This window comes from Protopterus annectens, chromosome 4.part1 (genome assembly GCF_019279795.1).
Source record: "Protopterus annectens isolate FY-2018-M chromosome 4.part1, PAN1.0, whole genome shotgun sequence".
Taxonomy (NCBI): domain Eukaryota; kingdom Metazoa; phylum Chordata; order Ceratodontiformes; family Protopteridae; genus Protopterus; species Protopterus annectens.
In genome coordinates this window covers 663,666,025-663,680,227 of record NC_056734.1, presented here as the reverse complement: position 1 = coordinate 663,680,227, position 14,203 = coordinate 663,666,025, and the positions used below count along the sequence as shown (strand labels likewise).

The 14,203-nt window shown below is 42.5% G+C and overlaps 1 protein-coding gene across 1 annotated transcript in view; it reads left to right on the top strand.

The window, feature by feature from the left end:
- Window positions 1-6,577, top strand: part of ZNF207 (zinc finger protein 207) — an 821,234-nt gene extending 814,657 nt beyond the window's left edge. Inside the window, exon 10 of the mRNA XM_044070823.1 lies at window positions 4,688-6,577. Within this exon, the coding sequence (XP_043926758.1) occupies window positions 4,688-4,848 (161 nt within the window). The 3' untranslated portion in view covers window positions 4,849-6,577. The remainder of the gene's footprint in view (window positions 1-4,687) is intronic.
- The last annotated feature ends 7,626 nt before the right edge of the window (window positions 6,578-14,203 follow it).

The following is a 14,203-nucleotide window of genomic DNA, read 5'->3' as shown; positions in this document are numbered from 1 at the left end:
TTGGCTAGTCACTTTGGACCTCAAGGAGGCATACCTGCATGTCCCTATCAGACAAAATTGCAGAAGATACCTCCGCTTCATTGCAGGTTCAATGCATTATCAATTCTCTGCACTGCCCTTTGGCTTATCTACTGCGCCCAGGGTCTTCACAAAATGCCTGGCACCAGTAATTGCATACTGCAGACAGAGGAATTCAAATATACCCATACCTGGACGACTGTCTTATTCAAGAAGAAAGCAAGGACATTCTTCTACAGCATCTGGCATTTGTCAAACACCTTCTAAGTTGCCTAGGGTCCACAGTAAACGAAAAGAAATCAAAACTAGTGCCCTCACAAAACATAACATTCCTGGGTGCCAGCTTGAATACAACGGCCCAGATGGCTTATCTCACGCCAGACAAACAACAACAACTGTTTCAATGTTTCAAAATAATGGCAACAAAGACCCAGCTCCCTGCAAGAAAAATTCTGCAGGCCTTTTTGATTCATGGCATCTTGCATTGTACTAATACCATTTGCAAAACTGCATATGAGGAAATTACAATGGTGCCTGAAAAGTGTATGGACTCAGCACAGCCACAGCTTGGAAACAATGATTCCACTCATTCCCTGCCTTCAACAGGAGTTTCTATGGTGGGCACAGGCATGTCACCTCAACAAGGGTCAGCCTTTCACCTTACCCACAGCCAGGCAGACTATGACAACAGATGCATCGGACTATCTATGGGGAGCACACATGGCAGGACAGTGCATTCAGGGCAAATGGACTACAGATCAGAGACACCTGCATATCAATCAAAAGAAATGCTAGCAGTGCAGAATGCCCTAACAGCTTTCAAGGACCTTCTACACCCAGGACAACTACTAATAAGGACAGACAATACCACAGTTATGTGGTACATAATCAAGCAAGGGGGCACACATTCCTAACCTCTATGCAGGCAAGCATTGACCTTGTGGAACACTGCACTGTCTTACCAGGTTCAATTACAAGCACAATTCCTGCCAGGAAAGAAAAACACATTGGCAGACGACCTAAGCAGAAACATCATGGATCCACACGAATGGAAACTAGACCCACAAGTATTTGCAATGATAGCTCAAAAATGGGGATGCCCAGACATAGATCTGTTTGCAAGCCCCCACAACCACAAACTTCAAAAATTTTGCACAAGGACCTTCCATCCACTAGCTTGGAAAGTGGACACTCTCTCATTCAGTTGGAAAACATTGACAGTGTATGCCTTTCCTCCACTGCCTCTTATAGCAAAGGTACTGCTGAAAGTCAGATTAGAGAGGCCACAAATGATTCTCGTTGCACCAGATTGGCCACACCAACATTGGTATCCAATTTTAAGGACCATGGCCCAGGGCCCACCATTGCTTTTGCCACAAATTCCACACCTGCTCACCCAGCAAGACAATCTGATTCTACACAGCCAGCTTAAGACTTTAAACCTGGCTGCATGGCAAATTACCTAAACAACCAGCCAACACCTTTATCCAAAGCTGTTATGGATGTAATTATGGAGGCCAGGGGGCCCAGCACCAGGAAAACCTATTCAGACAAATGGAAAAGATTTTGCTCCTGGAATCAGGCTAAAGGCCTAAATCCCCTAGAGCCGAACATTCCTCAGATTCTACAATATTTAACTGAGATGTTACACAAGGGACTTTCCTTTTCATCTATTAAGATCCACGCCTCAGCAATTTCAGCTCATTACAGCACGGATCCTCCTTTATTTACACATCCACTCATAAGACAGTACCTCAGAGGGGCTAAGAACTTAAGACCTCCGAGGAGAGCTCCAACACCTACTTGGGATCTCAACTTACAAAGGACTTTTCTTTTCATCTATTAAGATCCACGCCTCAGCAATTTCAGCTCATTACAGCATGGATCCTCCTTTATTTTCACATCCACTCATAAGACAGTACCTCAGAGGGGCTAAGAACTTAAGACCGCCGAGGAGAGCTCCAACACTTACTTGGGATCTCAACTTTGTCCTGGAAAAGCTTACACTGCCGCCCTTTGAACCAGCTTTTTCAACTGATTTAAGATTTCTTTCATGGAAAACTGCCCTACTACTAGCAATAACCTCAGTTGGAAGAGTCTCAGAGCTACAGGCACTAATGGCAGTGGAACCTTTCCTCATTTTTCATCAAGACAGAGTTTCTCTACGGACTAATCCTTCCTTTATGCCAAAGGTGGTATCCAGTGTGGCCCTAAACCAAACCATTTATTTGCCCACCTTCTTCCCAAATCCCTAGAATAAAGGAGAAAGACTCCTGCACTCTTTGGACATTCACAGGCAATTACGTTACTACTTGGATAAAACTAAGGCTTTCAGAAAAACTGACCAGCTCTTTGTAGCCTATGCTACAGGATCACAAGGAAAAGCTATCTCAAAACAGACAATTTCTAAATGGATAGGACATTGCATACGTTTCTGCTACACACATCATGGGAAACCAGTACCTGCTAACATTAGGTCTCACTCCACCAGGGCTACAGCTACATCAGCAGCCTTTCTCAGGGGAGTGCCAACCAAGGATATTCTGGAAGCTGCTACTTGGAGTTCAGTGCACACCTTCACCAAACACTATCACTTACCTTTTTACTCTGACTAGAGCTGGTTTTGCCACTGCAGTTTTGCAGGGCCTACTAGCCTCTTCTAACCCTGTTTGATTCCACCTCCCCTCCTTAGCTTTGGGATTCAACCCAAGTGTGATGACTGCAGCAGGGTAACACGATGAACATAGTACAATTTTGTACCTACCATAAATGTACATGTTAGAGTGTTCACCCTGCTACAGTCCAGGTTACCCTCCCTCCATCCCCTCTGAACTAGCTGAACTTATCTCTACCACTTTATCCTATACTACCTCTGTAGTGTATTTGCTTGTACCTAAGGGTTTTGTTTTATTTTTCTATAGCCATATGTATGTATGTATGTATATATATATATATATATATATATATATATATATATATATATATATATATATATATATATATCTTTTGCCTTTTGGGGGCACCTGACATCTGGGGCAAGAAAACCTGAAGAAAATGGCGTCGGATGCCTCTTATATACCCGTGGCGCACTGACGTCAGGGAAGAAGCGACAGCAACCGACGCCGGACCAAGACTTTGGAATTCGGGCTGACTGTGGGGGCCGCCTGATGGCAGGATAACCCAAGTGTGATGACTGCAGCAGGGTGAACACTCGAACATCTATATTTATGGTAGGTACAAAACTGTACTTTTGTGGTAGACTTTACCCTTAAAGATCATCTAGAGCTAAGATGTTGTATAGTATTTAAGCATAAGGTAGTGCACATGATAGTGTGTGACATGCTTTGTGTCCCCTGCCATTTTGCCATGTATCAGTACCAAGTTTATATTTAGTAATTTTGTAAGGTCCATAGGAACATTTGAGTACGGTGCTGAGATGTTTCTAGCTGGAACCCTGTGTAGGCCCTAAATGTAGGAGCAGTACTGTATTATGGAGGAAATGCAATTGTTTGCTTTTGTCTAACCATAAAGTTCTCTTATTTGTTTCTTTTTTGAGACATTATTCTATTACAGCTAGTTTTATGGTGATGGCTAAGGATCGGACATAACTGTCACATGAATTATATTCATTATTGATAAATAGGGGGAAAGGAGTCATGGATGAAGATATGCAAAAATCATTTCTTTACATGATACTGTGCTGATGTAGCATTTTGCCAAGCTTTGGCATGATTTGAACAGTTAGCACTGCAGCACTTGTAAGACCTTCCTGCTCTGCTGATGCCACACGCAGCCTTCGTAGTTAGGTTTCTGAAATGGCATCTCATAACACTAGCAAAGTTGAAGAAAACAATAGCAGTGTGTATAAATGTCTGCAAAAGCTTTATTAAGTTTCTCTAATTGTGCTGTTAATTCTGTGACTCGCTGTTGTAGCATGTCGAGTCTGTGTTTAGGAGCAGCGTCGTATACTTATTGCTTGACTTGCAGCTGTCCTTTCTTTTACAGGAGCATAGCAAGTGCTTGTACTGCATTTAAAGGCTTGTAAAGTGTCGTTTGTACATAAAACTCAGTACTCGCCTGCAGGTATCTGGTAAAGTAGTTATTTAAAAGGTAGGCAGTCTGAGGTCGAGTTCTCCTAAAAGATGATTTGTGTTTCTGTAAAAACAGGCAGTTTTTAATTTGAAAAAGCACTCTTTCCACTCTCGTATGTGTTATATGGAAAGTAATTGACTGTCACTCAGTTTCTGTGTTATTTAACTGTTATTTTGAGGGGGATTCCTAGTTAATCCACAGTTCTTTGGTGAGAGTCCCTGACTACCTAGTTATGTCAGTGTTTGTGTGTTTTCAGAGAGAGGTGTTCATTATTTGTATTTCTTGACTTGTTTTGTTTGTTCTTTACCAGATGTACCAGTTTTAACTTTCTGGAGTGCAGTTTAGTATTATTGTGCCAGTTTTTTAGCCTGATATTTACTTTACATTACAGTGAATCTTGGCCATGTTAAGTTGGAAATGTAATGTTCAGTGGTTAGTTTTAGCTCAGAAATTATAAAACTATATTTTATGGTGATCTATTTAGTATATTTTGACATTTCTTTAAAATGGTGGAAAAGTGTAGAATTTCACTGTAAAATTGATATTCCTAGTCTGAAAAAAATGCTTTTATTTGCAGGTCAGTTTGGTGGTCCTCCACAGGGCATGCCTGGCTTTCATCCAGGACCCATGCCTCCATATGGCCAAGGACCTCCAATGGTACCGCCCTACCAGACTGGACCTCCTCGACCACCAATGGGAATGAGACCTCCAGTGATGTCACAAGGTGGCCGGTACTAAAGCTGCTTCACCACCATTTCTAATAGGTTTGGAGATTAAACCTTTTCTCATCTTGTGCTGTTTTATATAGCCAAGCGTCAGTGAATTAAGACACTATGGTGACTTGAGGAAAAAAATAAACTTCGTTAAACCTCTTCCTGCTTGTCAGAGACCATGAAACTCATGGTTTTGAAAAACTTTTTATTTGGAAAATATTGTACAGGAGCTTTACGCTGTGATGCAATTTATACTGTATGGCTTTTTTTTCCCATGTTTCATCTAGGTTTTTAGAAGTGAAGTATAGTATTATGGTTCGTAAAATTGTGAAGGCGCTGGAATTTCATGAACATACCATCTTAAAGGCAAGTTCTGTTAAAAAGTTGCTGTTTGTGTAGATGCCCTCACAGCACTTTAGGTGCTGTTGGACTTTGTCCCCAACATTGTTTGGTGAGGGCTGCAACTGTTTTTCAGCTACCTGTGTATTATGCCTGACTGTGTAACCATATTTAGTGTATTTCTAGATTTCATCCTGCTTTGCAGGGTATAACAGTTTGACCTGGTAAAGGTCGCAGTTTATTTCTGTATTATAAAATTTCATTGTAATAAATTATGATCAAATCATTAATGTATAATTGTCCAGCTGTGGATCACTGCTTCCGAGGTCTGTACAATGCATGAATTGTAATAGGCTAATAAACGTAGGGGATGGGCTTTGCATTTTGTGACAGTTGATATTGATTATACGATCATTTTGTTTGCCTGATGTGATTTTTATGTCTGAAGATGTTAGTGATGCACACTAGTACATTTAACCATATATTACAAATTTGTTAGTAGTAGTAACCTATTTCTTAATCATTGGTAAGTGCCATGTAGGATGAAGGTGAGGTTACGAGTGAGGAAATGATGAGTCAGAGGTTAATAACACTGTCATCCAGAGTTTCTTCTATAGGAGGAATTATTCCACTTCTCTGAATACTTTGGGACTAGAGGCCTCTTGATATTGATACACACTTAATGGCTGACCTGCTAGCTTTTTTTTGTGTCTGACTCATTCTGTGCCTTTATTGCTGTGCTGCTAAACAAAATATCACTGTCTAATATAACCTACTTAGTTAAATGAGAGGAGCAGGAATAGTCCCCTTCTAACAGAATGGCCGTTAAATGCATGCAAAGTTTATTTTTGTGCTAATTTTTCAAGTGCAGGTTATGGTAGCATTCCATTGTCTGCAGGCACAACATAAATATTGTCTGTTGCTCATCAAGTGAGCATAACTGGCAGATCGTCATTTTGCATGGTGTTACTATTCACTCATAACGGGAAGTATTGCAGATGCTTGTGCTGTCATTCATTGGCATGGTCACATGTTGTGTATATTTAGTAGAGATTGAGGTGGGAAAGCACAGGGTCAACCAAATTAAGAAATCTTAATATATTTTAGTTTTTTAGGCTTAGCTCATTTGCTACTTCTTTCATGTGTTTTTTACTGAAAGCTGTCCCTTAGTATGTACCATGCCGATCTATTGTTGTTTTGCCCTTTAGCACACTGAGTTTGAGTCTGAAGTCTTTTAACTGATGACCACTTGACACAGTGCCATTTTAAGCTGGGTAGCCCTTATGTAATGTAAACACTTCATTGATGTTTTAATGTCATCAGCTAGCACAAATGTGTATCAGTAAATTTGTATGGTTAGGTTTTCTGTATTTCTGTATTGTTAAAGTTTCATTGTAATAAACTTGTTTATTTGAGTGTTTGTGTTATACACCTTGTACATAGACAGCCCTTGAAATGGTTTTCAAAGCATTCTTAGTTTCTGTACAGAAACTCCAACCCTCTTCTGGTAGTTTGCCGTCTTCTTCTTATTAGTTTGTTGTAAGAGTGAAAACCATGTGTAGTGATTCTTACAGCTAGCCAGATTTGTGGTGATGTACATTAAGGCCATGTTTAAGAGCTGTATTTTCAGAATGAAGAGTAATAGGCATTGAAATTCTGTTAGTAATTTTTTGCTGTTTTACATTGTCTTGTATCAGTATCCACCAGCGGCACAATTTGTTTTGTTTTGCCCTTGCTGCACAGTGTACCAAGTTATGGTCAAGTAGATGTTCATCGTGTTTCACTGTTGCAGTCATGACTGTAGGGTTCTCCCCTGCCGGCAGGCAGCCCTCGGTCGGCCAGAATCCCAAAGTCTGGGTCCGGCGTCGGCTGTTCAACCATGCTCCCTGACATCAGAGCGCCAGGAGTACAAAGCTGACAGCCGACGCCATCTTCTCCAGTCTTTCTTGCCATGCGGTGATAGCAGTTCGCAAGTGCCAGTCGGCTGACTCCTGACGATTTTTTCTGATAAACTTCAGTCCGAAGATTTTCTTCTCCACTCAAAGCTAAGTACCCCGTTGGTGAAACTTTTTTCTTGCTCCACCCCGATGTCAGAAAAGGTTAATAATTATATTTCATGTGGGAAGCAAATTACCTCATAAGGATTTTCATTCTTACTGTATTCCTTGCTTAGGCCCTGACCACGACGTAGCTAGTTGTCGGTTTTATGCTAGATTCAATCAACGTACTATTAAGCGAAGGTACGATTTTGCTTTTCATTACTTCGGTAGGCACTTTAACTACAAAATGTCGGATACGGTTCCGGCTACCGGAGTTCACAAACGTCGCAAGGATAAAGACAGGCATCCGAGGTCCAAATCTGATGATAGTGCACAAGCGGAGCCAGCTTCAGGTTCGGCCGTCGTCAGTGAGGCGCTTTTGCAGCCCCTGTCGTCGACCATTTCAGAACCGATGGCCGAAACGGACTTTCATGAGGAGCCAACCAGGCCTTTAAATATTTCTATTGCAGGACCTTCGGACAATGCTCCTTCAGATGGGTCCGGAGCCGCTGTGCAGGTACCGGCTTCCAAAGGGGTTTTCAGGCCTACTCAACTTCTAATAAAGGCAAAGCCAAAGACAAAGGCAAAGACTACTAAATCAAAGACTGCAACACAGGCCTCTTCTGAACCGGCTCCCAAGTCACAGAAACAGTTACTCAAGATGGCGGAGGATTTACTTATTATGATTAGGGGTTCACATCCCCCTCCAGATAAAAGGCCAAGGCAGGATGTTTACTATGATTCCTCTGATCAGGCTGCTATTTCTTCAGTTTCTTCTTCTGACCAGGAATATTCTTTCCCTCCTTATGAGGATTCTGATGTTGAGGAATCCATTCCTTCAGCTTCTCCCCCTGAGGATTTCTCTTTTGAGGAAACTTTGCATGAAATGAGGGAACATTTCCACTGGGAAGGACAGGAGTATTCGGAATCTAAGAAAAGACTGAGGGATTTTCTTCTTCTTCCCCAACATAGACCCCTGGCTATTCCTCCTGTTTTGGATATTGTGGATGATGCCTTTTCAGAGGCTAATTTAACCCCTGACTCTTTTCCTCCTGCTAAGCCTGATAGATATTACAGGGTTCCTGATTCCCACCAGTTTTTATACAAGAACCCTTCTGCTGATCCTGAAACCATTTCTCAGTGTCCTAAGGGAGTTAAGGCCGCTTCTGCCAAAAATCCCATTCCTACTGAAAAGGATTCTCGATCCTTAGAAAGATGGGGCAAAAAGGTGTAGCTACTTTGTCCATTAGGGCTTTAAACTGTCAGTTTCATATGCTGAAATACCAGCAATTTCTCTTGTTTGTTTTAAAACAAAAGCTTACTTCCATTTCTGCCTGTGCAGATGATAAGGAATTACATGACTTAGTCCATGCCACTGAACAAGTTGGGAAGCATGGCTTACACTGTGGATTTGATGTCTTGGAGGCTTCTTGTAGGGCTGCTGCCTCCGGTACAGTCAGTAGAAGGCATGCATGGCTAAAGGAACAAAATTTGCCTGAACAAGTAAAGGCTAAATTATTGGGTGCTCCTGTTCAGCATAATGTTTTGTTTGGATCAAAAGCTGAAGAGGTGATTAAAAAGATGGAGGATAAGGCGAAATCCATGCAAACAGTTAAAGATTTCTTACAAGTGCAGCCACCTAGATTTAGCAGGAATTGGCCTTCAAAAAATTGGTCCTTTCCCACTTCAGACTGACCTCAGAGGGGTAGATATAGACGCTCCAGAGGAAGGCCTCAAACACAAGCTTCTTATAGACAAAGACAGTGGACTGCTTCCACCCCTAGGGGAGGAGAGGACAGGTCACAAACTCAAAGGAAACAAACTCAATGACTCCCTCTGTTGGGCTACAGGAACTTTTTGCCTGGAAGCCCCTCTCAGAGGAAAACTCTCTCTTTTTTATCAAAATTGGACTCAAATAACCCAAGACAAGTGGGTTTTGGATGTGGTTTTAAGAGGTTACTAATTCCGTTTTCATACCTTGCCAAGGCCAAGCGGATGGCCAGACCTTCCAATACATCAGTGGACGGAGGCCTTAAACCAGGTGGAAGCTCTTTTGGCTATGAATGCTATAGAACTGGTTCCACTTTCAGAGATGGGAAAATGTTTTTACTCAAGGCTCTTTCTAGTCCCCAGGAAGCAAAACTCATGGAGACCCATTCTGGATCTGTCGGTCTTGAACACCTTTCTAGAGATTCCAAAATTCAAGATGCTTACTCTACAGCAGCTACTTCCAATGCTGTCCAAAGATGCATGGATGGTAACTTTGGATTTAAAAGAGGCATATTTACACATTCCCATCAGGCAAGATCGCAGAAAATACCTCAGGTTCAAGGCCGGATCGAGGCACTTTCAATTCTCTGCGCTGCCCTTTGGATTGTCTACTGCGCCCAGGGTCTTCACCAAATGCCTGGCTCCAGTAGTAGCTTACTGCAGACTCAAGGGAATTCAAATTTACCCTTATCTGGACGATTGTCTAATTCAGGCGGACAGCAAGGATGTCTTACTCCAGCATCTAGAATTTGTACAGAACCTCCTCAAGTTCCTGGGATTCTCTGTAATCATAAAAGTCAAATTTGACACCATCACAACAGATTACTTTTCTGGGTGCTCTTCTAAACACCACAACCCAGATGGCATTTCTGACATCCAAAAAACAATTACAGCTGGCTACAACTTTCAAAACCTTGGCAACTTTAACTCAACTATCTGCAAGGAAGTTCCTGCAGGCTTTGGGTTACATGGCCTCCTGCATCCTTCTCGTACCATATGCAAGACTACACATGAGGAAAATACAGTGGTACCTAAAAAGTGTATGGTCTCAGCATTGCCACAGTTTAGACATACTGATCTCCATCCTTCCTTGCCTTCAAAAGGAATTTCTTTGGTGGTCCAGGGCATGTGCTCTAAACAAAGGGAAACCCTTCCGTCTGCCTCCTGCCACTCAGATTCTAACCACGGACGCCTCGGATTATGCTTGGGGAGCCCATTTTCAGGGCAACTGTCTGCAGGGCCTTTGGACAAAGAATCAGAAGCACCTGCATATCAATTTAAAGGAAATGTTAGCCGTTCAGAAGGCTCTATTGGCCTTCAGGAATCTTTTACAACCAGGACAACTACTAATACGGACAGACAACACCACAGTTATATGGTACATAAACAAGCAAGGGGGATCTCATTCCTACCCCCTTTGCAGACTAGCCATGGATCTATGGAACACAGCTCTTGCTTGCAATCTGGATCTTCAAGCTCAGTTTCTGCCAGGGAAACAAAACTTCCTGGCAGACAGTCTGAGCAGAAACCTTTCGGATCCACACGAATGGATGCTGGACACCAAAATATTCAGGATGAGAACAGCAGTTTGGGGATGTCCTCACATAGACCTCTTTGCATCCCATCTCAATCATCAACTACAGAATTTTTGCACCAGGTCTTTCCACAGAGAAGCTTGGAAAGTGGATGCCCTGTCATTCAGTTGGAGGACCCTCTCGGGTTATGCCTTTCCGCCTCTTCCTCTTCTTCCACGGGTCTTATTGAAGATAAAACAGGACAAGCCCAAGATGATAATCTTGCTGGCTCCAAATTGGCCTCTGCAGTTTTGGTATCCAACTCTAAAAAACCTATGTCTGGAGCCCCCTTGGGTTTTACCTCAGTCTCCGAACCTTCTGTCCCAACATCAGGGTCAGGTTCTACACACTCGTGTCAGAACTCTCAGCCTGGTTAAGCCAGGGCCTTTGATTTCTTCTTTCCTACCCAAGCAGGTTATGGATGTCATTTTAGAAGCCAGACGTCCTAGTACTAGAAAATCTTATGCAGGAAAATGGAAAAGATGTTGTTCCTGGATGCAGGCTCAGGATTCTGATCCTCTTCTTCCTAACATTACCTTAATTTTACTTTACTTGACAGATCTCTTACATAAGGGTCTCTCTTTCTCTTCCATTAAGATGCATTCCTCTGCTATTTCTGCTCATTATAATACAGACCCTCCCATCTTTTCCCACCAGCTCATGAGACAGTTTCTCAGAGGAGCTAAGAACTTAAGACCTCCTAGATCTTCTCCCATTCCTGCTTGGGATCTCAACTGTGTTTTGGAAAAACTAACCTTGCCTCCTTTTGAGCCTGCTGCTTCTTCTGACATCAAGTTTTTATCTTGGAAGACAGCTATCTTGTTAGCCCTAACCTCTGCCAGGAGAGTTTCAGAGTTACAAGCTCTTATGGCTGTGGAACCTTATATTATTTTTCATCAAGACAGGGTATCTTTGAGGACTTAATCCTACCTTCATGCCTAAGGTGGTTTCCAAAGTGGCTTTAAATCAAACTATCCACTTGCCAACCTTTCTCCCCACTCCTCAAAATAAAGGGGAAATGATCTTACATTCCTTGGATGTACACAGACAACTACGTTTTTACCTGGACAGAACCAAGGACATCAGAAAATCAGAACAATTGTTTGTTTCTTATGCTTCAAGTTCCCAAGGTAAAGCCATTTCAAAACAGACCATTTCTAAATAGATTGCTCATGGAATCAGATTTTGTTATTCACACCATGGAAAGCAAATCCCAGGAAGTATACGGACTCATTCCACCAGAGCTGCTGCCACTTCTGCGGCCTTCCTCAGGGGAGTTCCTACCAAAGACATTTTGGAAGCTGCAACTTGGAGTTCCGTGCATACTTTTTCTAAGCACTACAATCTACCTCTCTACTCTTAAGTCTAGGGCAGGCTTTGCCTCTGCAGTCTTGCAGGGCCTTTTAGCCACCCCTTCTTTTTTATGACCACCTCCCTTTCTTTCAGCTTTGGGATTCTACCCTACAGTCATGACTGCAACAGTGAAACACGATGAACGTAGTACAGTTGTGTACACCTACCATAAATGTAGATGTTCGAGTGTCCTCACTGTTGTAGTCTGGGATTCCCTCCCTCATGTCCCCTCTTATTTTTACTTTTGTGTAGTTCCTTTTTTCACCATTCTTCTGAGGTGTATTTGCAAAGGTTATGGGACCTTTTTCATTTTGGGACTCCTGACATCTGGGGCAAGAAAAACTGGAGAAGATGGTGTCGGCTGTCAGCTTTGTACTCCTGGTGCTCTGACGTCAGGGAGCATGGTTGAATAGCCGACGCCGGACCCAGACTTTGGGATTCTGGCTGACCGAGGGCTGCCTGCCAGCAGGGGAGAACCCTACAGTCATGACTGCAACAGTGAAGACACTCGAACATCTACATTTATGGTAGGTGTACACAACTGTACTTTCCTGTACTTGAGACATTGGTTTCAGGGTTAGATTGCAAAAGTAGGAATCAATGAAAGTAAAGATTCACAAACTCAAAATTATTTTTAACCATATTGAGAGCAGACAAGAGGATGTTGAAGCTGCAGTGGGACATCTGGTTTCTTCTCGAAAGAGCACCACACACAACTGGAGGTTGTGTAGCAAGAGCACCACACACGAGTGCTATAACTAGGGGGGTTATGTAGGCAAGAGCACCACACACGAGTGCTGTAACTAGAGGAGTTTTGTAGGCAAGAGCACCACACGAGTGCTGTAACTGGGGGGGGGGGGTTATGTAGGCGAGAGCACCACACACGAGTGCTATATCTAGGGGGTTATGTAGGCAAGAGCACCACACATGAGTGCTATAACCGGGGGGGTTATGTAGGCAAGTACACCACACATGAGTGCTGTAACTAGAAGGGTGATGTAGGCAAGAGCACCACACACAAGTGCTGTAACTAGCGGGCTTGTGTAGGAAAGACCAACACACGAGTGCCATAACTAGGAGGGTATGTAGGCAAGAGCACCACAGACAAGTGCTGTAACTAGCAGGCTTATGTAGGCAAGAGCACCACACACGAGTGTTATAATGGGGAAGGGGGGGGTTATGCAGGCAAGAGCACCACACACAAGTGTTTTAAGGTGGGGGGGTGTTGTAGGAAAGAGCACCACACACGAGTGCTGTAATTAGGGGGAGTTTATAGGAAAGAGCACCACACACGAGTGCTGTAATTAGGGGGAGTTTATAGGAAAGAGCACCACACACTAGTGCTGTACATAGGGCTGTTATGTAGGCAAGAGCACCACACACCTGTGCTTTAACGGGGGGGGGGTTATAGGAAAGAGCACCACACACCAGTGTTGTAACTAGGGGGAGTTTGTAGGAAGGAGCACCACACACAAGTGTTTTAAGTAGGGGGATTATGTAGGCAAGAGCACCATACATGAGTGCTTTAACTGGGGGAGGTCATCTAGTTGAAGCTTATGTTCTGTTAATAATGGGTGGTAACACTACTAGCCTCACATGAATACTGAGCCCCTGCATGGAACATACTCCTGTTATGTTTTTCCCCATTTTAATTAGCTGTTTCATTTATGTATAGAAATGCTACTTAGGCATTGGGACTTTTTTATTCTATTTTTTAAATGAGATATATTTTTGATAATATGAAATTGTCTTATTAGTTTAAAGTATTTTAGAACAACTTTTTCAATTACCCTTACAGATGTGCTGCTATATTTCCTATTTATTACAGTTGTGCAGGACCTTATTTGTAATGACATAATCCAAAGATGTTAACCATTTTTAATGTGATTTAGAAAATCCTTCCAGAGTTACCCATACACATGTGCTGCTGTATCTCTTACAGTTGTACAGTATTTTCTTGCTGGACAATTAAATGTACAAGAAAAATCCACAGCCAGAGTGTGCTGTTCTGTAGTCAGCTGTTTAATTATTATGCTCAATTATGTTAAAAACCCAGTTTGTCTTAGATGTATGTTCTGACTGTCCTGTCAGTTTAGGCTTCTTTAGCTTCATTATTGCTCAGAAAAGGTTTTGACTTTGTCACAGCTGGTCTGAAAGTAGTGCTGTTTGTAATGCATCACTGCTGAATTTGTTGCAGTTTTCTCCTCATGCAGGCTTGATGGAACTGAGGAAGACTAAGCAAGTATCTGCTAATGGTTGCAGCCTGTTTCAAGCAGATGTTCACCAACTTCCATTTGGGTTCACT